This window comes from Aspergillus ibericus, assembly GCF_003184845.1.
Source record: "Aspergillus ibericus CBS 121593 unplaced genomic scaffold BO80scaffold_35, whole genome shotgun sequence".
NCBI classification, from domain to species: Eukaryota; Fungi; Ascomycota; class Eurotiomycetes; order Eurotiales; family Aspergillaceae; genus Aspergillus; species Aspergillus ibericus.
Window position 1 is genome coordinate 1 of NW_020292133.1, and position 27,695 is coordinate 27,695.

The 27,695-nt window shown below is 51.1% G+C and overlaps 10 protein-coding genes across 10 annotated transcripts; 4 read left to right on the forward strand and 6 right to left on the reverse strand.

Annotated features, from left to right (window-relative positions):
* Positions 1 to 2: 2 nt before the first annotated feature.
* Positions 3 to 1,691, reverse strand: BO80DRAFT_479593 (FAD-binding domain-containing protein; the record flags this gene model as incomplete). Its single annotated transcript, XM_025723304.1, has 3 exons — positions 1,120 to 1,691; positions 557 to 1,058; positions 3 to 468 (listed from the first exon to the last, which is right to left on the reverse strand). Exons 1-3 carry the CDS (start codon positions 1,625 to 1,627, stop codon positions 3 to 5), a joined length of 1,476 nt encoding a protein of 491 aa, XP_025572767.1. The 5' UTR covers positions 1,628 to 1,691.
* A 569-nt stretch (positions 1,692 to 2,260) lies between these two features.
* On the reverse strand, positions 2,261 to 3,455 carry BO80DRAFT_361413 (zinc-binding alcohol dehydrogenase family protein; the record flags this gene model as incomplete). Its single annotated transcript, XM_025716009.1, has 2 exons — positions 2,261 to 2,792; positions 2,848 to 3,455. 2 exons carry the CDS (start codon positions 3,453 to 3,455, stop codon positions 2,261 to 2,263), a joined length of 1,140 nt encoding a protein of 379 aa, XP_025572768.1.
* Positions 3,456 to 4,503: 1,048 nt separating this feature from the next.
* Positions 4,504 to 6,053, reverse strand: BO80DRAFT_156692 (CFEM domain-containing protein). The gene is made up of 4 exons (XM_025713830.1): positions 5,577 to 6,053; positions 5,330 to 5,517; positions 5,046 to 5,271; positions 4,504 to 4,995 (listed from the first exon to the last, which is right to left on the reverse strand). Exons 1-4 carry the CDS (start codon positions 5,655 to 5,657, stop codon positions 4,714 to 4,716), a joined length of 777 nt encoding a protein of 258 aa, XP_025572769.1. The 5' UTR covers positions 5,658 to 6,053; the 3' UTR covers positions 4,504 to 4,713.
* A 1,569-nt stretch (positions 6,054 to 7,622) lies between these two features.
* frdA (putative FAD dependent oxidoreductase) lies at positions 7,623 to 9,641 on the reverse strand. The gene has a single exon (XM_025713829.1). It carries the CDS (start codon positions 9,348 to 9,350, stop codon positions 7,893 to 7,895), a length of 1,458 nt encoding a protein of 485 aa, XP_025572770.1. The 5' UTR covers positions 9,351 to 9,641; the 3' UTR covers positions 7,623 to 7,892.
* A 6,425-nt stretch (positions 9,642 to 16,066) lies between these two features.
* BO80DRAFT_427289 (class I SAM-dependent methyltransferase) lies at positions 16,067 to 17,209 on the forward strand. Its single transcript, XM_025719969.1, has one exon. The coding sequence runs from the start codon at positions 16,159 to 16,161 to the stop codon at positions 17,125 to 17,127; it is 969 nt and encodes a 322-aa protein (XP_025572771.1). The 5' UTR covers positions 16,067 to 16,158; the 3' UTR covers positions 17,128 to 17,209.
* A 232-nt stretch (positions 17,210 to 17,441) lies between these two features.
* BO80DRAFT_495480 (HAD family hydrolase) lies at positions 17,442 to 18,343 on the forward strand (the record flags this gene model as incomplete). The annotated part of the gene is made up of 4 exons (XM_025723948.1): positions 17,442 to 17,560; positions 17,614 to 17,635; positions 17,688 to 17,797; positions 17,853 to 18,343. The coding sequence occupies exons 1-4, from the start codon at positions 17,464 to 17,466 to the stop codon at positions 18,341 to 18,343; spliced, it is 720 nt and encodes a 239-aa protein (XP_025572772.1). The 5' UTR covers positions 17,442 to 17,463.
* A 675-nt stretch (positions 18,344 to 19,018) lies between these two features.
* Positions 19,019 to 21,462, reverse strand: BO80DRAFT_427290 (translation initiation factor eIF2B subunit gamma). The gene is made up of 2 exons (XM_025719970.1): positions 20,838 to 21,462; positions 19,019 to 20,754 (listed from the first exon to the last, which is right to left on the reverse strand). The coding sequence occupies exons 1-2, from the start codon at positions 21,016 to 21,018 to the stop codon at positions 19,346 to 19,348; spliced, it is 1,590 nt and encodes a 529-aa protein (XP_025572773.1). The 5' UTR covers positions 21,019 to 21,462; the 3' UTR covers positions 19,019 to 19,345.
* Positions 21,463 to 22,201: 739 nt separating this feature from the next.
* On the forward strand, positions 22,202 to 24,170 carry BO80DRAFT_361369 (MDR family MFS transporter; the record flags this gene model as incomplete). Its single annotated transcript, XM_025716005.1, has 6 exons — positions 22,202 to 22,438; positions 22,501 to 22,828; positions 22,878 to 22,949; positions 23,000 to 23,506; positions 23,558 to 23,718; positions 23,778 to 24,170. The coding sequence occupies 6 exons, from the start codon at positions 22,202 to 22,204 to the stop codon at positions 24,168 to 24,170; spliced, it is 1,698 nt and encodes a 565-aa protein (XP_025572774.1).
* A 326-nt stretch (positions 24,171 to 24,496) lies between these two features.
* Positions 24,497 to 25,917, reverse strand: BO80DRAFT_427291 (uncharacterized protein). Its single transcript, XM_025719971.1, has 2 exons — positions 25,072 to 25,917; positions 24,497 to 25,009 (listed from the first exon to the last, which is right to left on the reverse strand). Exons 1-2 carry the CDS (start codon positions 25,854 to 25,856, stop codon positions 24,796 to 24,798), a joined length of 999 nt encoding a protein of 332 aa, XP_025572775.1. The 5' UTR covers positions 25,857 to 25,917; the 3' UTR covers positions 24,497 to 24,795.
* Positions 25,918 to 26,066: 149 nt separating this feature from the next.
* Positions 26,067 to 27,154, forward strand: BO80DRAFT_503946 (uncharacterized protein). The gene is made up of 3 exons (XM_025724405.1): positions 26,067 to 26,557; positions 26,610 to 26,838; positions 26,893 to 27,154. Exons 1-3 carry the CDS (start codon positions 26,187 to 26,189, stop codon positions 27,094 to 27,096), a joined length of 804 nt encoding a protein of 267 aa, XP_025572776.1. The 5' UTR covers positions 26,067 to 26,186; the 3' UTR covers positions 27,097 to 27,154.
* Positions 27,155 to 27,695: the final 541 nt, after the last annotated feature.

The following is a 27,695-nucleotide window of genomic DNA, read 5'->3' on the forward strand; positions in this document are numbered from 1 at the left end:
CCCTAATCAAAAAGCTTAAACCCCCCCGGCACCCCCCACTGAAACACCCCCAATGGATCATACCTCCTACTCACCTCCCTCAGCCTCTCCCTATTCTCCTCCCCGTAACTCCCAAACGGATCCTGCGACACATCCGCATAATTCAAATACTTAAACGGGATCAACAATCCCGCTTCTTCCAAGAGAGCAGTCTGCGCATCCACGATCGCTTCCTGGACAGAGAAGACCCTGTCGTCGTCGGCGGGATTATCGTACGCGATGGACACGAGGCCAATCACGAGGTCTGTTTCCCCGGGCGTGAGACCGAGGGAGTTGGTCCCGTTGGTGACGGGTTGGGGTTGCAGCATGAATTGCACCAATAGGCCTGGGATGTTGTTCAGGAGGGCGCATCCGTCTTGGTAGATTTTGATAAGTTGTTTGTAGGTGGTTGTGTTGGCGTTATGGAAGGAGTAGACGAGTTCGGTTGCTCTGAGTGTGGTCATTGGGTTAGTGATGTTGGGCTTTCGGAGGTGTAGTTCGAAGGGACATAGGGAGGGAGGAGGGGGGGGGGACATACCGCTCCGCAGACGTTGGGAGAAACGACCCAAACTTCGTAACCATCCCACTAACATTATTGAAGCTCAGATCGTTGAACGTCGGGGCCGGAAGGGAGGTAAACGGCTGATAAACCTTCGGATAAGCGACGGGTTTTGTATAGAAGAGACTATTTCCAATGGTAAAGCCTCCGTCCTCGTAGTTCACGAGGACCGCCATTTCCGCGGCGCTGTCGAAGTGGTCGGGGTTCATGAAGTTAGTGAAAGCTTTGGCTTGGGCGGCCATGGTACTGGCTGTGTAGTTGTACATGATGACGCCACCCCACATGAGGCCCTGGGGGAAGGCAGCGAGATCGAATCGCGTGATGATGCCGAAGTTGTTGGAGCCGCCTTTGAGGGCTAGCCAGAGGTCGTGGTGGGAGGATGCGCTGGCGTAGATAACGGTGCCGTTGGCGAGGACGATTTCGTAGCCGTAGATGTTGTCGCAGGAGAAACCGTGCTCGCGGGCGAGGAAGTTTAGACCGCCTGGAGGGGAGGGCAGGAGGTGAGAATCCTGATGTGGGATTTGTGGTCTGGATTTACTCACCTCCGGTTGTGAATCCACCAGCGCCAATTCCGGGAAGTCGGCCACCCATCACGGTGAGGTTGTATGGCGTAAGTTGGGGATATATATCACTGAAGACGGCTCCAGCACCGATGGAGGCTGTCTTAAGATCTGGACTAAGGGTAAGGGAGTTCATTGATCGCATGTCAACGGTGACACTCCCGTTGATATTGGCCGCTGCGCTGAACAGTGTGTGGCCGCCTCCGCGGATGGCAAATTGTGGCCGTGACGACGTGGTGCTGGCATTTTCGGTGATGATGTTGACAAAGTCTACCACTTCGGCCGTGGTTGTTGGTCTAAAGATGCAACTGGGATCCAGTTGTCTTTCGAAACTAGTGTAGTAAGAGGATAGTGACGCGGAATAGTTCTGGTTTCTGGGGTACCAGACTCGATCGGGGATTTGAGAATTGAGTGTATCACATATATTGTTATAGGCAAACACAGTCGTGGCCAGCGGGAGCAACCCCAGGAATTGAGCGAACGGTGTCATGGCGGTCACGTTCGGTGGCGTAGGTTTGGAGCAGAGAGTGAATTCCGTCAAAGGCTTGATGATGCCGCCAAGTAATCATCTGGATAGTACATAGTGTGGAATGCAGGACAATAATATACTAAGTGTTTTTCTTTTGTGGGCTTGTGGTTGCAGCTCGGCCCCTGAAGCCGAAAACTTGAAACAATCTCACATACATACGTCAGTAATGCCCGAACGCACTCACAATGTAGAAACATACCGATTCCACCGATAGCACAGCCTGATTCGGTGATCGGACATGTTTCACTAATGTGCCGAGCTGTCATCGATCTGCCCCACGTGGGAACTAACGGCGTTTCCTCTATTTTTAGGGGCCAAGCGTGATCATAAGCGACTGTCAGCCTTGCAACCGAGAGGCCAGATATGCACAGTGTTCCTGAATCGGTGGATCTTGACGGTTGACACACATACATGGCTCTCTGGCAGGGTAGTTTCTTCATGATACAAGTCAATTATTGACGACAGACATCCTAATCGCACTTTAATTACCACTATTGTAGTACTACGGTCATCTACGGACCATCTTGAGAGATAACATATTTGCAGCGTAAAAGCAATTGGCATAGACTTTCACCACTAGCTAATAATCAACAGTTACACAACAGTATAAACAAGCTTCTGACCCGACACAGCCTGGTTGCGAATAATTTCCACCCCACGCATCACTCCCTGCCAGGATCCGCTCTGCACTTTGATCGGATGGGCATCAATCAGCCCCCGGTCCAACAGCCCCTGCACCGCCGTAAATGCCCGAGCCCCAAATTCCCGGTCCTTGGGCCGCGCCTCACGCCCATACACTCCATCCAAGGGGACTTTATGTCCGAAAATAGTCAACATCATCAACCACGATGGTTGGATCGTCAGCGACCGACTCTGGGCAATGTTCTCCCGAAATGGTTCCAAAGACACGTAACGGCCCCCCGCACGGCCCATGGCAGTGTAACAGAGTTGGGTGGTGTCCGCCTGAGTCACACAGTCAAGAGCATACCCTAGTTCGTTGCTAGTGTAAGCCCGGATATCAGTCGCGCAGGTCGGGCTGCGGTAGTCGAAGACTTCTTCGGCGCCGAATCTCCGCGCCAGGTCGAAGTTGGACCTTGAGCAAGAGGCGATCGGACGAAAGCCAGCCCTGAGTTACGGTCAGAAGCCTTCATGGACAACAGAATAGAGAGTAGTTATCTCACAGCTTAAGCAGTTGAATCGCGCGCGTTCCAGTTGCTGTACTCCCGCCCGCGACCAGAACAAACTTCCTTCCGTCTTTCTCAGCGGGCCCGTCAACGATAGATTGAGAATGATGATCATGCAGCATCTCCAAAGACTCGATGGGCAGAGCCAGTTCCTGAAACAGCCCCATCATCGCAGTAGCAACACCCGTTCCGAACGATGCCGCTTCTTCGAAACTCATAGTGTCGGGGATCTTAAGCAGAATGTCCGCATACGCACCCACATACTCGGCAAAGGCCCCGATATCTGGCTTCAGTTTGTTCATGCCATGAACCACCCCAGCCACCCTATCACCGACGGCAAGGTGTTTGGTTGCCTGGACGTCAGAGCCGATGGCCACCACAGTGCCGGAGAAGTCGTGGCCGAGGACGGCGCCGGGGGCCGCGCTGTAGTCGAGCATCTTCGCATCGACGGGGTTGATGGCTACCGCGGCAGTCTTTACAATGACCATGTCTGGACCTAGAGGAGGCATGGGGACGTCGTGCTGGATCGCAAGCTTTCCCGGGCCCTGGGCCACGATGGCACTTTGCCGAGCGGGTAGGGAGATCGTTGGACAGGCTGAAGGCATGGTCGTCGGATTGCAAGTGAGGGAGTACCAGGAGGCCTTAGGTACGAATTTGTTGTGGTTAACAGAGACATTATTTTGGCTTGATTCCTTAAATATTTTTCGCCCATACTAGCAAGATGAACTGCTCACATGCATTGTCGCCGTATATTCCAGGTGCTGGTACAGTACCGTTTCTGACAAGGCGTTACAGAGCCGACTCGGAGGAATAAGCTCGCGTGAGATGGAGCTTGTAAGCACCGATTCGCAACACCGAATCCCACCGATTCACCTTGTGCATGGTAACGAGGCGTCTCTACTATAGCTGGTGGAATTAGCCTGAAGTGGTTCTGTTGTATGTTAAGGTTAGTTACGGTGACCTTCAATATATAAATTGCACCAAACTATCAGCTCTGTGTGGGGATCGAATGAACCGGCATTGATCCTTACCTATTGTAATGGACTCATTTGTTTCTGTTATCCATCCACACCTTCCTCGGTAATATGTGAGCCAGGAGCCCAAGGACTGAGCAAGATATTTGAAAACATGAAGGTAGTCTATTGAAGATTTATCCTGAAGTCCCCAAGTACCCCAGGCACTATACTAAAGCGGTGAGGATTCTGCCGTCAGTAAAATTGAACTCACCTAAAAGGTAGGCGGGGAGTGGAGCTGGCGCCCTGATGGCAACCAGAGAAGCACACATGCACGGCGTAATCCGCGCCACACATCAGCTGCTCCAATTGTAAAATAGATCTTGTTACCTTGGCTGCGAATCATATCATAACTCGTTGTGCCACTGCGCCAGCTAAGTCCCTGCATGCAATACATTGAGGCGCTGCGCCAGAACAGTGACGGTTGCCAAGCCGTGGGATCAGCCCATCACACAGACAGGGATGATCAGCTTGCGTGGATCACATCATCACTACGTTACAACAAAAGATCAGCCGTCCGAGCGTTGGCCAGAACTTATTTTATTCACTTCGACCCACAAACAATAAACCAGAGCACATGAAAAGAGTGTAATCATTCAACAAGCTGCATTGCCTAACCTTGGCCAACCATTTACCCCGTCCATGCTGCTGCTCCACGACCAGGTCCTGGACAGCGCAAATTATCTACTAGCCATTATGGTATGACCCATCTTATTAACATATACAAGCTGCAATCGAAACGTAGAAGTCGTAAAGCATGATAGTGAAACAATCCAAGTCAGGTCTTGACGGGCCCGCTTGGCGCCATGGAACCTCCAGGCTATCGCATCATCCGGGCATCGTCAATCATCTAGAGAAGGAACATAGCGGCCAGACCGAGAATTCCGACGGCTCCGCTGCCGGCAACAGCAAGCTTGGGAGCAGCGCCCGTCGAGGTCTCAGAGGACGAGGGGGCAGTTCCGGTCGCGGTGGAGGAGTCGCCAGAGCCGTTGGAAGAGCTGCCAGTCTGGGAACCGGATCCGTTGCCAGAGGAGGTGGAGCTAGAGGAAGAAGAATCGGAGGAAGAGGAGCTAGAGATGGTGCTGGTGACAGTGCTCAGAGTAGTCGCGCCGGAGGTGGTAGCACCAGTGGTCTAGGAACCGTTAGCATAATATCTTTGGCACACAAGGATAGTAATCATACCGCTTCAGTGGTAGCGCCAGAAGTGGTAGCGCCGGTCGTGGCACCGCTGGTAGCACCGCTGGTAGTAGCTCCAGAGGCAGAGCTGGTCGCGCCCGAGGAGGTACCACTGCCAGTAGCGGACGAAGCGTCACTGCCGGTGGCCGACGCGGAAGAGCCCGTGGAAGCGCCAGCACCGGAAGCACCAGTGCCAGTGCTAGTAGCACCGGTAGCCGAAGCGGAGTTTGCGCTGCCTGGTATGTAGTTAGCATCCATCTCGACATCTATAAATATGCCGACAGGGCAACATACTGGTGGTGGGGCAGGAAGCAAGAGCAGACGAGACAACAGCGCTGGCGTCGTCATTGGGGCAGGCCTGAGCAGTGCAGTCGCGGATGCCATAGCTGTAGTCGGCCTTGCTGCACAGGCAAGACAGGTCGCCGCTGGTGCAACCCAGCTCAGACGCCTTGTTGTTCATGTTGTTGACGCACATTTGCTAACACGCGCTGCTGTCAGCAAGACCTTATCAACCATTGTATCAACTGGAAAACATACAGCGCAGTCGGTGACGGAGACATCGGCGCTGACCATGCTGGCCGCGGCCAAAAGGGCGAGGGAAAGGGAGAAGGTCTTCATTGTGATGGAGTGGCTGGATGAAAGCGCAAGGAGGAGCAATCGAACAGACGTCGCGACAGAGGGTATCAAGCGATGAAAATAGACGCGAGAAGCAGATGACTAGTAGTTGCAGAGGAAGAGAGAAAAGATTGAGAGGAACAAGGAGGGAATCGGCGAGATTTAAAAGATGGCAGGAAAGAAGAGAAGGCGAGCGCAAATCCCGGCCCGGCGTGCCTTCCTGGTTTGGGTTCATTCGGAGTTCCCGTCACTTGCTCCTCTTTTTTTCTTTTTCCTTTTCTTTTCATTTTCTTTTTTTTCATTTACCATTAACAATTTTTTCTGCGTGTCTCTGATTGCTTCTGGAGACGATCAACACTGGCGCCAGTCCTCCAGGCTCCCGCTAAACCACCTACCCAGCCAACGTGGCTCAGGACACCGTCACGGGCCAATTCATGCAGTCATGGCTGCTCCACTCTAGCCTTAATCTTGGACTGGAGGAAGCCCCTCGTCTATCTACCCGACCCAGACGCCGTGGCTCACCTCGATCCACTTCATCCCCTGCGTGTCTCCCATAGGCTGCCCAAGGAGCCCGCCAGCACGGCCAGTGGCTGAGATTCGAAGCGATGGGGGATACCGTGGTGGTTGATCCCACTTTTACTCAACAATCTTGAACCCCTAGTCACATGGCGGTTTATTTTACTAACCATGGGACTGGAGCTAGGAAAAAAGCTTTAGTTTCGCTTACGGTAGTTCGTGTTGCTCTTTTACTGCTTCCCCTATCCGTACCTGTACCTAGTGAGTGGACTGACTTTGAGAACCTAGGTTGGACCAAGGACAATGCTGAAGCCAAAGCTCGGTCGCACCACCTACGTCAGGAAGGAGGGGATCCTGGATGCCCAAAAGGCCAAGCTGTGAAGACCGGGAATACAAACAAGACCAGGAAGCGGGCAGGGTCTTAGGGCCCTTGACCGACAGGATGCAGGGGATCGACGCGATGGGTCCGATCCTCACGGCCCAAGATCGTGATTTGTGCTTGGGGGCTGGCACTAAAATCAGCCCACCGCCGGTGTGGCTCATGGCCCTCTCGAGCCACATCTCGATGCCTCAGCGTCAAGGCTGGACCACTCACGGTCGGACGGGTTTTTTCTAGCGTCGAGTCGGCAGACGACCGTCGCGATTCAAGCAACCTGTGTAGCGCGATCCTGCTGGTGGCACCACAGCAACGCGGTAGCCTGGGCCGATGTGGGGAGAACCTCTGAGTTTTCCGCCACCCGCTAATTTCGATCTATTGATTTAGCCAGCGACCACTCATCGAGCAACCATGGGCGACCGCGAGGGCGGAAAAAGAGTTCCAGGAGTACGGAGTACGGCCGAAAGGAATGGATGGACCTTCCAGCCACTTGCTTTTCCACGGGGTGCATTGGCACGTAAGGGTATCTGCATCTTCGAAACACAACTAGGAATTGGAGGAGGCATTGGAGGAGGTGTTTGAGCAGCGACCGACAATTTGCGGACGAAGTTTGTATCCGTACGCTGCGCACGACAATCACAAGGCAAAGAAAGGACGCCGACCAGACTTACTCCGCTCCGTGGAGGCGACGACCTAGCCGGTCTGGGCAAGAGTAATTGTTGTTTGGCTTGTGGCGGTGCGACAACGCATCGTCTCTTTGTCTTCGTTCCCGGAATTCGCCCGAGATCGCCGACTGCCAGTCTCATACGTCATAGCTCCCTGGCCGACCGTCCATCATGGTCATCACCGCAGGCACCGAATCCTCGCAGAGGGCTGTTTTGCTGCCCCAACGTCACTTGGCTGTCCCCTTGATGTCAGGAGCTACCCCCAGCTTTGCTGTACCAATGCAGCAGCTTCCCATGATGCAATGAAGGCGACACCATCTGACGGGGTTCATGGAATCTTGGCAGAAGCTCTTCGAATGGTGTCAGTCGACCTGCCAAGACAACAGTGCGTGCATGCAGGTGCGTGCTTCGATATCGTTTAGACTTCACACATAAGTGCCGATGCAATTTGATGTCCCATATCTGTGCCTGGATCTAATAAAAGGATGTTCAACGTCTATCATCATCGTCTTAAGGCAAGGAGGCGCATTTAAAACAAGGACAATCCTGGATAACACAGTAGCCTCATGATGACAATCCTTTTAGGACAAATTGATCACCATAACACTGCAGACCACTGCACCGGCAGCTTACTACAGAGTGGAAACAACAAGCAAGAATGATGTGCAGACCCACTAGACATCACTGCGCAGAAGGTGCTAGGCCCTTATAGAATGCGGCGGCTTCATCTCCGGCGATGCGGCCGAAGACGACACACTCGAGGAGTGACGATCCTCCCAACCGATTCTGGCCATGAAGGCCTCCGGTGATCTCGCCCGCCGCCCAGAGACCCGGAATCGGCCGCCCCTGGGCATCCAGCACCTGGCTGAGCTCGTTGATCACCACCCCTCCCATCGTGAAGTGCACCACCGGCGTCACCTTGCCCACATACACCACCGACTCTGGCTTCACTTCCGTGATGGTCCAGTTTCCAAACGACTCCCGCCCAAACTCATCCTTCTTCTTCCCCGACACGACATCCACATACTCCCGCAGCGTCCCCTCCAACGCCGCCATCTCTTCTCCGAGCTCACCCACCGTCGTCTTGCGGATCAGCCCCTTCCACATATAAAACCCCAGATGCGATTCCAACGCCGCCGCGGCCCCCTCATCAAGCACCAGCTTCACATCCCACTGCCTCGCCTTGGTGGGCAGTTTTTCCGCCCGTTCCATCACCTCCCCGGTCACCTTCTCCCTTGTCTCCAATTCATTCACAAACCGTCTCCCATCTCCCAGCACTAAGATGCCCCCCTCCCCACGCAACGCTTCCGCCGCCAATATCTTGACCATGGCCTCACCATCCCCGCCCTCCACGAACCCTGTGGGATGTACCTGCACCTGCTCCATATCCACCACGGCGGCCCCAATTTCCTGCAGGAGGGGCTGCGTTCCTTCGCGTTCCTCATTCGTCGAGGGAATCCCCGCCAAATCCGGGCGATACTGGGCCAACAATCCGCGCGCATCTCCAGCAAACCCGCCACTCGCAACCACCACTGGCCCATACGCCTGCTCCACCACCGTTTGATTGCCCTCCTTGACAACTGCATACTCCACCCCCACCACCCGTCCCCCTTCCTGCCCCTCTTCCTTTAAAATCCTCGTAACCCTCCTCTCCGTCTCCATCCGGAACAACTCATCCGCACTGACCCTCCCCAATAACGTGCTCACAATATCATACCCAGGCGTCTTCTTCCCACTCCCCCGATGCGTCCTCGCGACACTATGTCCTCCTAATCTCGCCACCCTGCTCAACTCCACTCCTACCTCATCTGTAAGCCAGTATATTCCTTCTGCGGACCGTTCCGTCAACGTGGCAATAAGCCTCTCCCGTCGAGCCTTCTCCGCACCTGTAGCCGAAATATAGGGCCCGCCAGCGGAGTTGATCGTATCGGTTTGAAAAGTCGCGATACTGTCAAGGCTGGGGAGGGGTTGGAAACGTGTCGGGGCTCCGTTTATTCCAGACGAGGCTTTTATGCTGTTTCCACCGGGCTTGGGGAAACGTTCGAGCAGAAGAACGGGGATGCGGTGAGTGAGGAGTTGCGAGGTGGTGGTTAGGCCGGCAAGGCCGGACCCGATGACGATAATGGCAGAGGGGGTCATTTGGAGACGTAGTCGGTAATTTGGTCGTCGCCGTAGATCGGAATAGAAGTAAAGAGAGGGAAATGTGATGAAGATGAGATGATGAGATGATGGAGATAGGTGAGTTTTGGGTATTTGCTTAGGGGCCGGACGGGATCATACGATCCGAAGTGGTGGAGGGAGAGGAGGTGGTGGTATGTCCCTTCCGTGGTTGTACGATCAGGTCACCTCATCCTGGTGAATCGTGGCCAATAGCGGTCGGATTCTGGATCTGAGTGCCGCTGAGGACTCCTACTCATTCCGAGTCAGTCGGAAAGTGTCTGAATCTTTAGTAAGTTGCATAAATCGGGGATTTGGATGCCGGTTACTGCGTGCGAACATTACTAACACTTCAGGGAAGAATCCGGGCACCAATCAGAATGCTTCTTCTACTTTCATGCAGTCAGTCCTCACTGTGTACACCTTAGGCACCGCGAAAGCCCGATGAGTTCAAGATTTTCATTTCTAGTTTAACGCATTGTGAAATGATAGTAATAAGTAATACGGCGCAAAGATCTATCAAAGAAACACCCCCACGCATCATGAGACTCAGAGACTCCGGATCATCTTCGCCTTCTCCTTATCGGTAAATAATGCCCGTGGAGGTTATCTTCTAGTCCAACACGGGCATGGTACTCCCTGAAATCCGGCTTGCCAGAAATTCATGTGACGATCATTGCTTCTCACAAAGATGATGAAGGACACATTGCTTCACTCACAGTATTGCCAACAATATCTAGTATGGGTATCCTGTATCGGTCTGTTTCATATGTGCAATCCACGATGCAGCAAAGAAGCGTATTGTTTCACAAGAAACTTTGACACCTCAGCCCTGGATGAGTATGTAATAGTCCCGCGAAGTTGTCATCATCATCGTAATAATTGTCATATCATCCTAAAGAACCCCTATGGGATTACTAACGAATGGATCACAATCCAATTGTAAATTGTCTTCATATACGTAGTACCGAACGGCCTATCCGAGAGTCGATACATTGCCGCAAGCTCTAGTTGTGCAGGAAACCGGGTAAATAATCTCATTGATCTCTCAGACCCTGACTTCAAGACGGTTGTTTATCCGAGTGCCCAGGAGCACTGTAATCGTCTTTCCCAAGCAGCGTGTGGTGCTGCTTGGTTTTTGTTTCTTGGATTGTATAGTGGGCTCGTGGGGTGGATTGTAGGAGGGATGCATTTGTTCGGCGTGGGAGAAATTCACCAGTTCTGTGTGGTTCTTCCGGGAGTCTTTGGAGTCCGCATCTGCATGTGTAGCGGGATTGTCGAGGGTGGGATGGGTGGGTGTATATGAAGTAGTGGCTTCCTCTTTGGAACATGTATGTTGTGGTTATATATTGAGGGTGTGTAAGTCGAAGATGAAGTGAAGCGGAGTGGAATCAGACCACTCAGTCACTGGTATTGCCAAGAGCAAAGAAGACATGTCGGGCACGTCGTCGCCTTGGAACTTGATGTAGCCCCGGCTAGTGGTTTCGGGAATATGTTTGTTCGAAGAGCTCATGTAGTGGGCTGGAACGACATCTTCGACGTTGGATGTCCGCGACTCTCTATTCAGATAGAATGCTGTCGCTCGTGAATCCTTCCTCTCACCAGACTGGTTCAGCCCCCTGTTGACAGTCAAGTCGGTAGGCGAGGACCTTCGTTCTTGGTCCACATGTTACTCAAGTCCTGTGGTAGACTTATGTCCTTGTTCATCGATCGGGCGTCGTCGGATCTTTATTGATCAGTCTTCGATATCTTGCCTCTACCGGTGTCAATTGAACGCAGCCGCTCAGGCGCACCTGATGTGGGTCAGATGTATGTGCTAAGATATATCCCGTATTGCGATATGTCATATGTTGTCGGTTTGATGGATTACTTGGATTAGATACCAGCCAAGACAATTTCGCGTTCGTTGATATATACGTCAATCGTTCTGGGTCCCACCGGTAACCCTGCGCGTATTGAGATACGCGTCTTGTAAAGAGGTATTGTGTCGACCGTTATAAATCTAGGAAGTTTGACTTCCTCGTAACGTTCCAGTTTCGACTGTCCTTCTCGACAGCCGCGTTGGACAAGCGGATATTACCGCTGTATACACCGTTTAAGGTCCTGTCTTTGAGCAGCGGTCTAGTTTCGCTAGCACTTCTTCAATTGCGTGTTGCCTTTTGACCAATATGGCCGGTATGTGGTTCGGGTTTGTGTACTTATTCAGCCGTCGCAGATGTGTTCTGCAGTGCACCATGTATGCGAGACCCAAGGAAGACATAATGAGTAGAAAATGGAGTATCTCCATCGTACCCCATTGTCTTCCAGGGTTACAACTAATCAGAAGAATCCTGACTAGGATTATCCGTTCCTCTCATTGCACGTAGCGGAGACTCCTCTGCTGGATCGTCCATGACCAGTGTGACCTGCTGCTTTCTGAGACACCATGTGTGTCTGGCCATCGAATTGTATCTCAGGCATATGTAATATTGTGTAAATCGTGGCGGAATGATCCATCGAACGATGATCCGGATGAGCGCCAGGATGGTGATTTGCCATGGGAGAGAAACAGGTCTCTCAAAACCACGCCTGCAAGCCTTGGCTGTTCTCTTTCGCCCGGAGTTATGGACAGGATAACCGGAGACAACATGAAACAAGATAGTTGCTGGAATCCTTCACATCCCTTTCTGAAGGGCCGACCGGTGAAAGGTGTCACTCCGTATCGAGCTTTTAATCCCTGGAATTACTTGATAGACCGGACTGTCCTTTTATCAATCTCCTAGCGAGATTATCACGCAACCAGCTGTCATGAAGATGAAAGGTCGTGGGTTTTAGTCCACAGAGCCTGTATTCGTGACTGTGAGCAGTATCAAGGCTGCCAAAGGCATTGCTCGTATGCTTGTTTCGGGTTACCCAAGTACAAGCGTCACGATAGCGGTGGAACTTTGTTCCCTTTCCACGTTCTTGCCGACATTGCTATGGTTCATCTGGGCGAATGTCTTAGAAATTCTGCTAGACATGCTTGCGAAAGGCCCCAAGTGGACAATGGCAGAATTGGCAGAATAAATGTTTGCGCGATCGTTCGAAGCGTACGACCAGTCGAGGACTTTGCTGAAATGTCGTAGTTCCCGAGAGAGGCATTCTTCCCTCCTGATTGGCAACCTTTGTGGGAAGAGGACCATTCGTTTCATCAGAACGAGAAACAGCCATGGTACTATGGGAAGGATTTCCCTCTTCCTTAGCTGCCTCGGCAGTTCAAAGGTGTTCCTCGTCACTGAGAGTAATGTGAGTAGACAGACTTCCCTGAATCGAGATTCAAGTGCTAGTAAGATACCCCCAGCTTTTATAAGTCCCGCCGAGCGAATGTAGGAGTTCTGGGAGGGTAGAAGGCCAGCAGAATTGCGCTCGTTATAGCGATCGGACCATCGTGTACCACCACCGGAAAGAAACTCCGTTTGGGCGAAAATGGTTCCCCCCTTGCTTTTCTTCTTGCTCGGAGCTCGGAGCCAGACTATCCGTTCAAATGACTCTGCATGGTCTGTATCGGCTCTGAGATGTACGGCTACCGTAGTCACAAACAGAGAATCTACACCATGGAAGAGCGCTTCGATGGGTTGACCAGATAAATTCAAGCCAGCAAGTGTACAATTTCGCTTATCGGCGACATGACTATCAAAGCAATCATCAGCGAGGAGAACAGATCAAAGGATGGAATAACTTACACAGTGATATACAAAATGTACATCTCCCATGGCCTGTTCGAGGCCTTTGTGTTGAATTCACATTTCAATGAGCAAAAGGACGATTGGACATGCGCCCTGAAGGAAACAGTGGTTGCTCTCGTGCAACATAAACGCTTTCTTTCAAGCGAACGGGATCATTGTCCTCTTGAAATGTCGTTGCTGTTATGAACGCACATTCCGACCGCGTATCCTTTGTCCGTATAATCGACCTGTTCAAGCGCGGCCCCATTTGGTTGACTCCTTCACCTTGTCTCTCTTTAGCTGCGCCTGCAGCCAGGCTGCCTTCCACTGGAGAGTACACCGCCGCGGGCAAATGTGATGACGATAAGTATCATTGAAACAGAGAGCTATCTTTGGATCGACCGATCGTAAAAACCATTTTGTCCTGTACTTCAGTCCAAGGATAGGCCTAGCTCTGAAACTCATTGGATATGAGTCCGGCTTGTTATAGAAGTGCTCCCAAAGCTGAGATGGAAACCGGGTATCGCCAGCGCAAAGTGGACAGTAACCTGCTCAGCTTTTTCATCAAGACTTTGCTTGCGCTGTCTGGTAGAAGTTGTTGGCCAGCTTAGCGCAGAGAGATCTAGTTGATACTCTGTGCGATATCCCAGTTCTTGATAACTTCCAGGATGGTGTAGATGCTCCCGAGTGTCCTCAGGACCGTTGCAGGTTATAAAGTCTAAGGTGTTAAAGTCTTTTTGTCAAACAGTAGTCGTGGGGATGGTGAGGAGTGAGGAGTTTTGTGTTTCGTGTTAGAATGACCGAGAAAATGTTTGTTGTGAGGACCCGCATTTTAACGCACAGCGATTTGACCCTTTCCATGTGATAGATTTATGTGCATTGCCTGTTTCTATGACGATTGCAGAGTCACAAACGCTGACTCGTTAGGTTGAGCTGTCATCACGCCAGCACTGATTCTGATGTATTTCTTCGACTGCCTTCCTGCCTAGAGAAGGGGATCCACGATCCTATATAGACGCCAGGATCATGATTGCACATCATCGAGATATTGTATTTCGCTCTTCATCGTTTTGTAATATCCCAGTGTGCATCAGGTATTCCAGACCTTGTGAAAAAGCTTTTCCGGTTGATTGAAGTGGGCCAACTCGATTGTTGCTGTTGATGGTTTGCTATGGGCCCACGGTGTATGTAATATAATGACAGATCCCGCCTGGGCTGAAGAAAGCGTCGCTAGGAAACCCCATAATGAGAGCGATAGGAGCAGTTTGCTGCACCAAATACTGATGACAATATATCGTGCTCCATGAAAGACGCGGTACTGCTATAGTTGTTGCCGATATATAGTAGGCTTTGCAAAGCACATTCAAGTCATGGGTATCTGAAGCTCCGCCCCAATCTCACAGATTAGGATAAATTCGTTGCTTCTCTCTGAGATGTAGGGGGCTCAACGAAAGCCCGAGTGTCTAGTAGGCCGGACCTTGGCGGTATATGCGCGACCAGAATAGGTGCCGTTGTTCTTAAAGGTAACGATGTCCGAAAGAGTTACTTCTTTTCGATGAGAAGCGAACAAAGATTCGATCTCATGGCTGAGTGCCTTGCACCTCATCGTTTGGTGCATTAGATGATACCCTCAGAGGAATATCTGGTTGGGCGTCATGTTTTCGGCTGAGTCTTTAGCAATGCAAATCTCCTTGTACACAGCCAGCCAGCCAGGAGCCCTCAGACGGCTCGATAATAATTGGACTCAATGGAGTGAAAGGTGAAAGATAAATGACAAGTTGGGTGCCGTTTATAGAGATGTTGGTGTACAACGCTTGGGTGTCTGAGGGAAAGGGTAACGTCATCTAAGTAGCTCCAATTCACCGGTGTCTGATTGATGTTCATTACTGAGCGTGGATATATATAAGAGCCTTGATCAGGATAGGAATACCATTGTAGGCATGAGGGTGAAGAGAAATGAGAGTGGGACGATGCGACATGAGAGGGATAGGAGAGAGTAGATTGAGAGGTAAGTGTCAAAGCTGGGATGGGCCGCCTTATATAAACCTCAATCGTGAATATAGACATGGCGAATACTCTGGAGTCACGAATGGCTCAATTGTCACTACATCTGGCGAATGTCTAGCGCCTCAGCCATTGAGCAGTCACCGTCTGTCATTTGCGTGAACACGGGCTGATTATTATCTGACACTGATGCATATTTCTTTCACCCATCACTGTAGTTTGATAAGCCGTCCCTTTTAGTATTCCTTGGCCAAGGTGTCAGTTAAAGGCAATAAAGAAATAAAAAGTGATAGATAGGGCGCTGGCACTTTCTAGTGACGTGGTTTGGATTGAAGATGTGCATTTCTGAAATTTCCCAGTCTCATCTTCACCGTAGAAAAGTCGGTCAAGAAGATTCGTGAATTTCCACCAACTATTCGCCAGGTGATATGAACGGCCATGATCTGGCCAAGGGTCAGGTCGACTTCACGGAGGAGTGATCCAGAGATAGAAAGAGGAGGCTATGAATGGAATGAAGAACTGAAACTCTTTGTGGGCCGGAAGATGTAGAGGAAAAGAGGCCTATTTAATTTTGCGAACGGAGGGTCTCTCTGCCATCTAACCTTGGCAGAAGGTTAGCAACTGTAAGATTCATATTAACAATTGAGGATACCTCAATGGATCTCGTCAAGTGCAGTTAAATAAGAGATCATATGGTGTCCGGCGCTGTAAAATGCACGAGCATTATGAAAAAGAACCATAAATTCCATCGGACAATCATCCCTCCCGGGCATGTCTCCGGGGCTTTCCCATCTCTGACAAGCACCTACCACTCATAGAGCAGGTTTTATCCGCGATTCCAAGAAGCTAGCTGCAACACGGCCGTTAAAGTGGACCATTGTAAGCGCTAGCAGCCATGGCAGGCGTTAGTCTTCCATCGGCATCGGTTCCGGCCGGCACGCGACGTGTCTGCACTCTGCAACCCAATCGCTAGTCCGGTCCCGCCCCGTCTGAAGATAAAACATTCCATCTCTCCTATCCTGCGGCCAATTCGAACTTCTCCTTCGACGACAGCGTGGCCTCTATCACCCCATCTGTTAATTTGTCGGTCGCGATCATTCACAATGGCGGAATCCGAGCCCAACATTCCAATCGAGGTAGACGCCGAAGATGACATCAGCACGGGAATGTTGTCCTCGACCACATCGCTGAGTTCCAGCGTCCTGAAATACGAATTCAAACATGGCCGCCGCTATCACGCCCACCACTTGGGAAACTACCCATTCCCGAACGACCAACCCGAGCAGGATCGGCTCGATATGGTTCATCATATCTTCTACCGGCTGGTGAACAACCGACTCTTTCTGGCTCCGATCAATCCCGACGGAAAGCGCATTCTGGATATCGGCACCGGGACCGGAATCTGGGCCATTCAAATGGGTGATGACTATCCGGGCGTGGAAAAGATCGTCGGAAATGATATCAGTCCAATCCAGCCATCCTGGGTGCCGCCAAATGTCAAATTCGTCGTGGATGATGTGGAAAAGGATTGGGTGGATACTGAGCCGTATGACTACATCCACTGTCGGTATATGGCAGGGTCGATTCGGGACTGGCCGCGACTGATCCAGCAATGCTATAACAATCTCAAACCGGGTGGGTGGCTGGAGCTGCAGGAGTCCATTAACACGCTTTACTCGGAGGATGAGAGCCTCAAGCCGGATAGTTATATGGTTAAGATGATGGATGGGCTTAAAGACGCCTGCGAGACGATCGGGCAGACAATGGACCCCGCACCATCCTTCGAGACGTGGGTCAACGATGCGGGCTTTAGCACGGTGCATAAGCTCAAGTATAAGCTTCCAATTGGCAGCTGGCCGAAGGATTCACGGCTGAAAGAGTGTGGCAGCTTCATGCGGGTGAACTTTGTCGAGGGCGTCGAGGCATTTACTGCTGCGTTGTTTACGGAGGTCCTGGGGTGGAAGCATGAAGATGTAATGGAATTGAATGCCGGAGTTCGCCGCGAGTCATTGCAGAAGGACATTCATCCCATCTTTGATGTTTTGATCATTGCAGCGCAGAAGCCATTGTGAATTTTTGAGCACTCGTTATGATGGATAAATGACTGATTTATAGATGTCTGTAAATAAATGCAATAAAAATTGGGTGACATCACATCGTAGCTATAAGAAGGATTATTTTCGAGGCTGGTTATCGAGGGCTTGTCATGAACATATCTAGTAGGCACTTGTCCTCACTTATTTGGATGTGCGGTGGACACGTCGGGCCAGTTGCCGGATTCGGTTGAATTTAGGGCGGGTCGGCGGGTTTCCGCTTCGAGTAGGTTTCCGCTGCATCTATATAGCCACCGTTGGCCGATGGAAAAGCATTAGCCACAGCCATCAGACTTTCATCCTCAATATTCTACAATGTCACCAGAGAGTAACGTACCAGGGGGGACTGCGTCTCATGTGTTCGCAGGTGTCCTCCTAGACTTTGACGGCACCATCATTGATTCAACAGAGGGTAGGCATTCTCAGTTTACGTTATGACAGAGCAAACAGCCTAACACTTTGCAGCCATTGTCGAGAATTGGAGATTGTATGCTCATCAAGCACTTACCCAAAGGGTCAGGCATACTGATAACTTCCAGAGTCGCACTTGAATTGGGGGTTGACCACCAGGAGATCCTTCGTACCTCGCACGGAAGACGAAGCATTGATGTCCTGCAACAGCTAGATCCCACAAAGGCGAACTGGGAATGTACGCTTACCTTTCACCATACCATCTCGACAGTCGGCTGACAGTCATCTCGCAGATGTCAGCGCTATGGAAGGGAGAGTTCCCTTCCTGTGCAAAACCCCCGCTGTCGAGGTCCCCGGAGCCCGCAGGCTACTCGAATCATTAAACAAATACCAGATTCTCAATGCTATCGTGACATCGGGGACCAGAGCATTATTAGACGGATGGTTGAAGGTGCTCCAACTCCCACAACCACGGGAGATCACTGTGGCAGAGGATGTTAAGCTCGGAAAGCCCGATCCAGAGGGGTATTCCAAGGCAAGGACGAAGCTTTTGCTTTCGCAGAGGGAGAAAGGATGCAGGGACGTTTTAGTAATGGAAGATGCCCCGGCAGGTATCCGGGCGGGGAAGGCGGCCGAGTGTAAGGTTTTGGCTGTTGCGACGACTCATAGTGTGGAGGAATTGAAGGCTGCTGGGGCGGACTGGGTGGTCAAAGATCATCAGTCAGTGGAGGTGGAGGTGGGCCCAGACGGGAGCTTCCGGTTCAATTTTCACGGGTTGTTATAGGATTTTAGAATACTCCGTATAGACATGATAATCAGAGATGGGGGCCAGTCTTCTTTGGTTGGAAACTGTCAGCCTTGACGCATTTCACCTCAGGTAAGACAAATTAAACTTATGCTTGACCGCGACTGGAGGATTCCCTACCGTGCGGACTCGATCCTTGCACAATCCCAATGTAGCAGAACGCTGACTACAAACACGTATTAATTTGAGGTCGATCCATGAGAGGCTAATGAATGGCAAACTTCTGGGTTCTTAGTCTTCGTAGAGTCCATGGCTGCTAGGTCCTGGGTGCACGGAGGCCTCGTGATAACTGGATTGGTCTCTCGCAACTCAGGCCAAATGTATGCCGTTGCCAGCAAAACTTTACTCTATTGGCTTTTAACCCCACAAGGCCGATCAGGGTCACCGAAGTTAACAGCACAGAAAGGTCACTAGATGCTAACAATCATAAATGAAGACAACATAGTTTGATACGGTCATGGGACCCGGTAAGTAAGCACACAGATGTATATACCACCAACAAATTCGAGAAGCAACGCAAGTCTGTGCCAAGAAGTGGGATTTGCCGAGCCCGGGTTTTTTTGAGGTATGGCTTGAGTATATATAGAGGTGAATGTTTCAGGTCAAGGTATGTCCCGTAAGGCTGTCGGCCTACATTAGTAGTGGTAGGGACCGGCTCGACTGGTCCAGCTCTCAAGGCGTCTCTGTACGATATTCTGATGATTCTTTTTGTAGCCAAACTGAAAGTTCCGCCGCCGGTCCTCGGTTGCAATTTGACGTTGGGCATTTGTTTGGGTTATGATATCTTGCCCTTGGGTCAGCTGCAAACATCGTTTGGTTGTCTACAAGGCAATGGAAGGAGTCATAGAAAACCTTCATTGCCAGTCCAACGTCATGAAAAGGCTGGACCAATGAGTCCACCATGTCATTTAATCCATCTCATCATCAAGATATAGCAGGGGTATGTGAAATATATAGAGATCAAATCTATCATCAGCGGATCTAGTCGTCAAGCTCATCCATATCATCCATGTCATCGTCGCCTTCGTCCTCCAGACCCTCGAAGACCATGAATTTCTCGTTCTTCGCATCTGTTTCCTCCGGGACGACATTGGCATCCTGCACTTCACAATCCTTCAGCACGGATTCGCGGCCAATTCTGGCCCGCCGACCAATCAGACAGCCCGTTAACTGAGCCCTAGACTCAACGACAGCCCCTTCCATCAACACACAGCGAGTGAGCCGTGCGCCGCTGGAAATATGGCAGTTGGGTCCGATAACACTCTCTTTGATAACACAGGTCGGCTCCACGGTGACATTTTCAGCGAGGAGGCAGTCACTCTTGGTAACAGTGCAGCGCTGAGCCACCCCCTCGGGATAGGCGATCTTCTGGTTATGCGAGAAAGGCGATGCTGCCTGACGGCCAACCTCTTCAATTGACTCTAGCTTGGCCAACCGAAGGGAAGTTGACAGAAGGATTGCGGAGCTGTCAACCCGTCTGATAACCGGGGTCGACCCTCGTTGCACATAGGCAAGTATTTGGGGATGTTCGCTGGACTTCGAAGTCTGCGTACCAGTCTTCGTGGAGCTTATATGCTGGAGATCAACCTCTTCGTCGAGTAATTCACCATCATGACTCCGATTGTCATGTTCGCTTTGATCCTGAAAGATTTTATTCATTCCTAACTTGTCTCCTAGGCCTTTCTGCCATCCTGCCTTGGCCCAGTAGCCAATGAGATCCTCACTTACTGACTCGAGCTTCTCCTGGTGGCGCGCCAGATCCTTCACCCAGTACGGGAAGACGTAGAGATGTGCATCCCGGTAGCTGGTCAACATCTTGACCTGGGCATGTTTATCGACTAATGAATGGCGAATGAGAAAGCCTTTGTCCTTCGCCATTTTCTCCTTCACTGTATCCATGGGCATTGACATGACCAGTTTGGACAGGCCAAACCGCAGGGCCTCTGGCCCATCCACTAGGTGTGATACTGCCGGCGCCTCATCCTGTTCGAGCGGGGCGATGGCCACAAAGTCTGTGGCTTCACCTTTAACGCTCTCCTCTCGGCCTTGTGTCTGGTAATAAACGGCAAGCCCGCCGCGACGACCCCCTTGCTCACCACCCGGACCCGAATTATTACCTCCTAGAGCGCTCTGGGTGACCATCCACGCCTCAAGAATAGATTCGCCAGGAACTTCACAGATGATGTCGCAGGGAAGAAGGAGGAAATCGGTTCGAATGCAGTCCTGGACCTCGGGCAGACGGAGCAGCTCGGCAGTTCCCATGGTCATCTCGAGATCCTTCGGGGCCACTACTGATACCGAGGGTGGGGGGAGCGATGTGAGATGCGGGTTTTGCTTGAGGGCGGCCTGCAGTGGAGCGAGGGAGGACGGAGGTGTGATCAGGGTGATATCTAGGATGACCATATGAAATGCGTTAGTCCACAACAAGGAACTTCATGGAGTATAGTTTGGGACACCGATCTAAGATCCATACCAGTGATTCCTGAGCGCTTGCAAAAGTCGATTGGGTAGAATACCATGGGCCGATTGGCGACCGGAACGAGGCTCTTTGGGTACTCCTCGGGGTTCGACGTGAAGGTATTGAGAGAGACACCAGGGCCACACAGGATGAGGGCCTGGAATCCCGTCGCGGGCACGGGGGCAGAAGGTGGCATGACGACAGGTGAGGTCGGTGAGCCCTGAGAAAGGCAAAATCACCCCTGCTCACTGCGATTACTCGATCAATCACTCAAGAAAGCCCCGCGACGCGGTGCTGGGGTGGAGGGGTCTTTGGCAGAGCGCAGTGGGGCGAGGAATGTCCGAGGAAGCTCCGTGACAGCTTCGCGTTATGCAAACAGTAGGCAAGCCACTCAGATGACGCGCTGCGACCCAACCCACGGATGATCAAGGTCCTGGCAACAGTGCCAGTGGTCTTGCAATGCCATGGATTGATGCCTTGGGTTGAATTCCCCCCTCACGTGCCGATAGCGGGATGAGTCAGTCCATCGGGATCGGCAGGGCGGACGGCACATGACGACACATGACTCTCCCGTTCCCGGTGCCCGTATGGAGGACATGGAAGCTTCTTCGTTCTCTTTTCTCCATAACGTGGTGGGTGGGGTGGGGGGGGGGGGGGGGTCTCGGCCCTGCTCAGTGCTCAGTGCTCAGTGCTCAGCTCAATCTATCTAGCAGCACTCGGTACTCTTTCTTTTGTATACTCCGTGGAGAGCGATAGGTTGCGAGTTTCTTGACTATCCAACATGGCTGTCTGCCACTTAACACGTCATCTCTGGCCATGCAAGCTGGTCGCCACAGCATCACAACGCTATAGTAGAACGTGCGGCACGATCATGAACAATGCGGTGGACATAATCGAGCTTGTTCCATCAGCAGCCGCAGCAGCATCATCGCTATCGGTGGGGACATTCCGCTCCGATCCCGATCAGGGTCAACGGGCTTTATCTCCGTGTGTCCGTCCACACGGTTGTCAGAGGGGGCCAATCCTGGTGAAAAATTGCCCTCAGACAAACCAGTGCGAGAAGCCCCACCAGGCAGGGACCAACGACGATGTGTCGAGTCACAGATCATACACGTCTTCCAGACACTAGCTCTTACTCGAGGCTGCCAGCCATCGGAGACGGCTCCCAATTTCCCGTGGTCCATGTCCCCGACAAAGCGTTCTGACTGGCGAGGACGGAGCTCATAATCCCCGATTCCCGTCTTCTCGTCATTTGCCTGGTTAAGTCCGAGACTTTTTTCGATATCCCCGACCCATCCAGACTGTATTTATCTCCTTGGGCAGCTACCCATCGCTGCAATGTTTTCGTCCACCAAGTTTGAAGTCATCGGTCCTACATCATGGAATCCGCAAAGGATAGCGAAACCACACTTCCGGCGCAATCGCTCGGTGTCAACTACAAGAGTACGGTCCAAGATGCGCAACTACCGGTGGGCGAAAGACCCCAGGAAACCTCCGATTCGAAGCCCAATGAGAATGAGCCCAAATGGATTCACGGGATCGCCCTAGCGATGGTGATCAGTGCCGTCACACTGGTGGTGTTTCTGATGTTGCTAGACGTGTCGATTGTGTCGACGGTAAGTTCACTGCAGTACCGATTCGGGTCGTCTACCATGACTTGTCCGTACTGACTGCTCAGGCAATCCCGCATATCACCAGTGAATTCCATTCTCTCGATGATGTCGCCTGGTACGGTAGCGCGTATACGATAGCCAGTGCCTCCCTCCAGCCCCTCACTGGCAAATTCTATAGCAATTTCCAACAAAAATGGACCTTCCTCAGCTTCTTCGCCGTGTTCGAGCTGGGATCGCTCATCTGCGGTGTCGCTACCTCATCAAAGATGCTGATCGTTGGGCGAGCAGTGGCTGGAATGGGGTCTTCAGGCATGGTGAACGGTGCGCTTAACATCATAGCCAGTTCTCTTCCGATGCATCGAAGACCTACATTCATGGGCATCATGATGGGAAGTGAGTATTTTGCTTCAGCACCGAAGGATGCATTCTAACCCAGTGGCAGTTTCACAACTTGGAATGGTACTTGGCCCGCTCATTGGCGGTGCATTTACTACGTATTCGACTTGGCGATGGTGTAAGTGGCCGTTTTGATCCCTATTGGACAACAAGATCTAACCCGGGCAGGCTTCTATATCAATCTGCCTATTGGAGGGCTTGTCGCCATTCTACTTGTCTTCACCACCATCCCTGAGCCGCCCGGCAAGCCAAAGGTCGGAGATGTTTTTCGCTGGGTTATCGTGAAGAAGTTCGACCTATTTGGATTCATTCTCTTCGCACCCGCTGCCATTATGTTGTTATTGGCCCTGCAATGGGGCGGAAGCAAATTCGCTTGGAAGAGTTCCACCATCATTGGGCTGTTTTGCGGTTCCGCTGCGACCTTTTTTGTCTTCGGTCTCTGGGAGCGGCGTATGGGCGCTGAAGCAATGATCCCAGGAAAGATGGTGAAACAACGAATCATCTGGTGTAGCTGCCTGGCGATGGGCACGATGTTTGGGATGACCATGATTTTGGCGTATTACTTGCCAATCTACTTTCAGTCCGTGCGAGGCAAATCCGCCCTCGTCAGTGGTGTCGACTTGCTTCCCCAAATCCTCTGTCAGTTGGTGATGGCAGTGTCGTCTGGGATTCTGAGTAAGCGATGACATGTACCACTCTGATATTGACGCAGCTCACAACTTCTAGCCGGCAGACTCGGATACTACCTTCCCTGGGGCATTTTTGGTGCAACGCTGAGCTGCATCGGTTGTGGTCTCCTTTCAATGCTCTCCCCCACCACGGTTACCAGGGATTGGGCGGGATATGAGGCCCTTGTCGGGTTTGGTCGCGGCGCTGCGACTCAGGTGGTACGTATATATGTCATCTCGCTCGACTTTTCTCGCATACACTGACCTGATGTCTGCAGCCCATGATTGCGATTCAAAACGCCGTGCCCCCGAACGAGATCTCCACGGCTATGGCCATTTTGACATTCAGCCAGACCTTCGGAGGCTCCATCTTTCTCGCGGTTGGCGAAGTTATTTTCACGGCCGGACTACGGAAGAAGATCCCGGAGTATGCACCCAGCATTAACCCCGAAACCGTCATCTCCGCCGGCGCGACTGGGTTCCGGGAGGTGGTTCCAGCCAAAGATCTCCTGTCCGTGCTAGTCGCATATTCAAAAGCGATCGACGAGGTCATTTATCTCGGCACTGCACTCTGCGTTGCTCAGTTTATCTTTTCATGGGGCATGGGCTGGAAGAACATCAAAAAGGGGAAGCAAGCCAACCAGACCGCGGAGTCTAAAGAAGAGGTTTAACGACTTGATTGCATGGATTCCATCTGATAGAGTAATATTTGATTTCGCAAGCGTGTGTTGCTACTACGGATTATCTCATCTCATCATCCAGCGGCGTCCTGGCTACTCCCTGTACCGATCCATGGTTATTGCATGAGGCTCTTAATTATAACCGGAATTGAAAATATAATCAATCTGACAACTTGAATCATCATTCCTAACCTACAGTCAACAATGATCTTACTGCCCAGTCGACAAGAAAGATACCAATGAAATCAGCACCACTAGGTCTAACCGCAGACTCACAAAGAACCAAACCAAACCAATGGGCTTACTACTATGCAGCTTAATCTTGGATAGAGGTCTTCAATGGAATTTGGAGTGCGGTCTTTTTTATGGGATTAACACGCAGAAAGAGAAAGTATAATCTGTTTCCCGAATCGAAATGGGGGGCGTCTGGATAAGTGGTGTCATTTATTATGGTCGAAGGACTTCGGGCAGTTCATGACCTATCGGAGCGCGAGGAGGAAGATGCGCGACGAGATAAGCAATACTAGCTAGGAAACACATCGAAATAAACGAGAAGGGGCTGAAAAGATCAGAGCGCCCGACATACATTCCTCAAAAGATCGGACGAAAGGGCTGCCTAATAATACTGTGCCTTGAGCGTTAGTGCCAGGAGAATGGGGCCTAGTTCGGCCATTGCACTCGAGTTGTTGGTGTCCCAGGGACCGAACTGATGCATAACAAGGAAGGGGTTATTGTGGACCCCTCCTGTCTGCAGATAGGTAATGTAATCGTCATTGTATTCAGCCAAGGATATGTATATCTGTTGTCTGTCCTGGGAGATAATCAGGCGACTAGTATTCGCACGGTTAGCGCTGAGCAGGTCTACTTCCGAGTTTCCAATATGTTAACGTACGGTTTACCCCGACGTTGAAGGATTGGGGATTTGTAGTCGTCCAGTAAGCTAGCCACAATCTGGTGGCTTTCTTGTATGTGGATCTGCGCCTCCTTCCTCTGCCTAAGCACAGGCTTGACCTCTATGATAGCCTTTATATCCCCACTGCGGTCTGCAAGGTAGCCATCTGTCCTTGCCTGAAACTTCACATCTGTGAACTCCGCAGTCAGAGCCATGCGGTGCAAAGACCAGCCCACAGAAAGATTGAAGTGCAACGTCAAAGAGTCGAGAAATACCAGCAGAGCAGTGTTAACAATCTGCTCGTCTTTCGTGGGGGGGTACATAAATTCTTCATCCGCTTTGATCGGACTCCAGGATGACCAAGCCGACGGAAGCAGCGGCGAAGACATATGGGAATCTGAATCACCGTCGTCGTCAAAGTGGGGAGTTGCGAACTCGGAATCCGGTTTGCTGGGAGGGGTCTTGGTGAAGTCCGGTTGGGGCACTGGGGGCTGGGGTGCCTGCTGCCTCGAGCGAGTGTTGTGCACTTTGGGGGTGAATAGTACACCACTGCCACCAAAGTCATCTTGCTCTGTTCGAGACACTTGCAGTTGATAATGGCGTGCTAGTGCGAAGGAGCCTTCAGGAATCTGAGTGGTGAAGCTGTTGCAGTATTTCTTCCATGATGGCAGATTATCCAGCTTTGCTTTGGCGTCCGGAAGCCACTGGGTCAAGTCCAAGTACTTTAAAAGCTCAGAGCCACGGTGGATCTTCCAAATGACCCGGAGGAGTAAGAACTGGTCCATCTCCGCACGAGAGGCCGACTTCAGCTGTGTGTCATGGATGGTTCGGTTGCCGAGACCCAGACGATTGGTTTGATCCTGCCACTCCTCAGGAGATCGCGGAATGACGGCTACGAAATGGGGTCTCTGATTGGCTACGGACCCGTCACGGGGGGGACCAACCCGAAAACAGGCCCGGCGGCAGGGGCCGTGGGAAGATCACCTCTTCCTTCCCCTCGTCGTTGATAGTATAGCTGGGGATCACCCACCATCTCTCTCTCTGCTCCAGTTTCATTCCCTTTCTCTCCTTGTGCTCCGGTCCTTGGTTCCGTCTTTCACCCACCAAACGCGACCATGGATCGCATCACCGAGCCAAAAGAACGTTACAGCCTTCGCAAAGCACTGACCCTCCTGGAACGGGAGATCAAAGTGTTGAAGGATACAGATACACATATCCTTGACCAAAGCACGTTGAAACGGTACAGAATCCGGACTCTGCCTCTAAGTCTCGATGGCGATGGCTCTATGACACCCAGATTCTTCTCTCCTCTTGTCGCAGACTCCATCCCGGAGCCTACACCAGAGTATGTCGACGACGAGTACTCTGCCGATTCTGCTCTATGGTGCAGCGAGTGGGGCCGGTCCATCTACATGTACCTGGATGCGTACATCCGCAAGTTGGCACTGGAATTTCCCGACATTTGGCGCGTGTGGTCGTGCAAGGAGTAGGTTCACTACCGCCCAGAGCTGGTCGTTTGATGCTCATCATGCCTCCAGTATCGCAGACTACAATTTCGGGGACCTCTACCGGACATTCGAGCCCGCATTTGGCACGTTATTGATCTGGCACGTTGCCAAGGCCTCCCAGCCACACATCCAATGCATCATGGATAACAATATGGATGTAGGCGATGACCACTTACTCCGGGGAGAAGTGTTAACCGTCATTCGCATTATGCTGGGTCAACTCAAGCAGAAGGCCTTTGTGAACCATATGATTGCGCCGGTGAGATTTCTCCCTCCCTGTTCTTCACCCTCAATTTTCTGATCGTAATCCCAGGTCTTGCTGTTTTCCATGAACCGACGGCATCCACGCGTGCTTGAGGCCTACTTTGATGGTTATGAGCTGGTGATACGTCATACAAAGACTTATAACTTCACGTTTATGAATGTAGCAGGGTTCAAGACCTTCGCGCAATGGTGGGTGGGCAATCCGGTTGGTGATACGACCAAGAGAGGGATTCGGGCATTAAAAATCATATAAATAGAAAAATGTGTTTTTAAAATTGCTAACAGGATACTATTTATAATTATTTTTTATTAAAATTTATCTATTTAACGTAATATTGCAAAATTCTTATCTATAAATAATTTTTTAAGATCTGTTCTATTCTCTACTTGGTATAATTATTAATTTTAATTAAAGAAACTTAATCTAAGATTTATTTAAATAATAACTTTAAAGTACTACAAAAATAAAGTTTATTAGAATAAAAGATAAGATAGACCTTTTGACAGAAAATCTGGGAAGTCTGACCGCTCGGCTAAAAGATACCTGCAGGCGCTTAGTAGACCGTACAGTAGACTAAGTACCAGCAAACTCAGGTAGGACTCCAGCCGACAAGAGGTATCCATGTTGAAGTCGATTTTCTCTACTTACGGAGGGTTTGGAGCTTGGTTCATGGTCTGAAGAGTCAGGTTTTCTGATTGATAAAATGGGCATTTCGTTAAGAGGGATGGTTGGTGGGCGCGGATAAATAAAAAGACAAGGGCTGACGGGCCTTTGAAGCGAGAAGTATTACGGAATCTGCGTGATTTGATAAGACTAAATGAAAAGAATAGATACAGAACATGAAACGGCGA

Coding starts and splice junctions, on each gene's coding strand:
- BO80DRAFT_156692 (XM_025713830.1), bottom strand. CDS start 5,657: ATGAAGACCTTCTCCCTTTCCCTCGCCCTTTTGGCCGCGGCCAGCATG. Junction 5,518..5,576: donor TCTCCGTCACCGACTGCGCT/GTATGTTTTCCA, acceptor AGCGCGTGTTAG/CAAATGTGCGTCAACAACAT. Junction 5,272..5,329: donor TCCTGCCCCACCACCAGTAT/GTTGCCCTGTCG, acceptor CATACCAGGCAG/CGCAAACTCCGCTTCGGCTA.
- frdA (XM_025713829.1), bottom strand. CDS start 9,350: ATGACCCCCTCTGCCATTATCGTCATCGGGTCCGGCCTTGCCGGCCTA.
- BO80DRAFT_427289 (XM_025719969.1), top strand. CDS start 16,159: ATGGCGGAATCCGAGCCCAACATTCCAATCGAGGTAGACGCCGAAGAT.
- BO80DRAFT_427290 (XM_025719970.1), bottom strand. CDS start 21,018: ATGCCACCTTCTGCCCCCGTGCCCGCGACGGGATTCCAGGCCCTCATC. Junction 20,755..20,837: donor CAAGCGCTCAGGAATCACTG/GTATGGATCTTA, acceptor TGGTCATCCTAG/ATATCACCCTGATCACACCT.
- BO80DRAFT_427291 (XM_025719971.1), bottom strand. CDS start 25,856: ATGGACCAGTTCTTACTCCTCCGGGTCATTTGGAAGATCCACCGTGGC. Junction 25,010..25,071: donor CTTCAACGTCGGGGTAAACC/GTACGTTAACAT, acceptor TGCGAATACTAG/TCGCCTGATTATCTCCCAGG.
- BO80DRAFT_503946 (XM_025724405.1), top strand. CDS start 26,187: ATGGATCGCATCACCGAGCCAAAAGAACGTTACAGCCTTCGCAAAGCA. Junction 26,558..26,609: donor CGCGTGTGGTCGTGCAAGGA/GTAGGTTCACTA, acceptor TCATGCCTCCAG/TATCGCAGACTACAATTTCG. Junction 26,839..26,892: donor TGAACCATATGATTGCGCCG/GTGAGATTTCTC, acceptor TCGTAATCCCAG/GTCTTGCTGTTTTCCATGAA.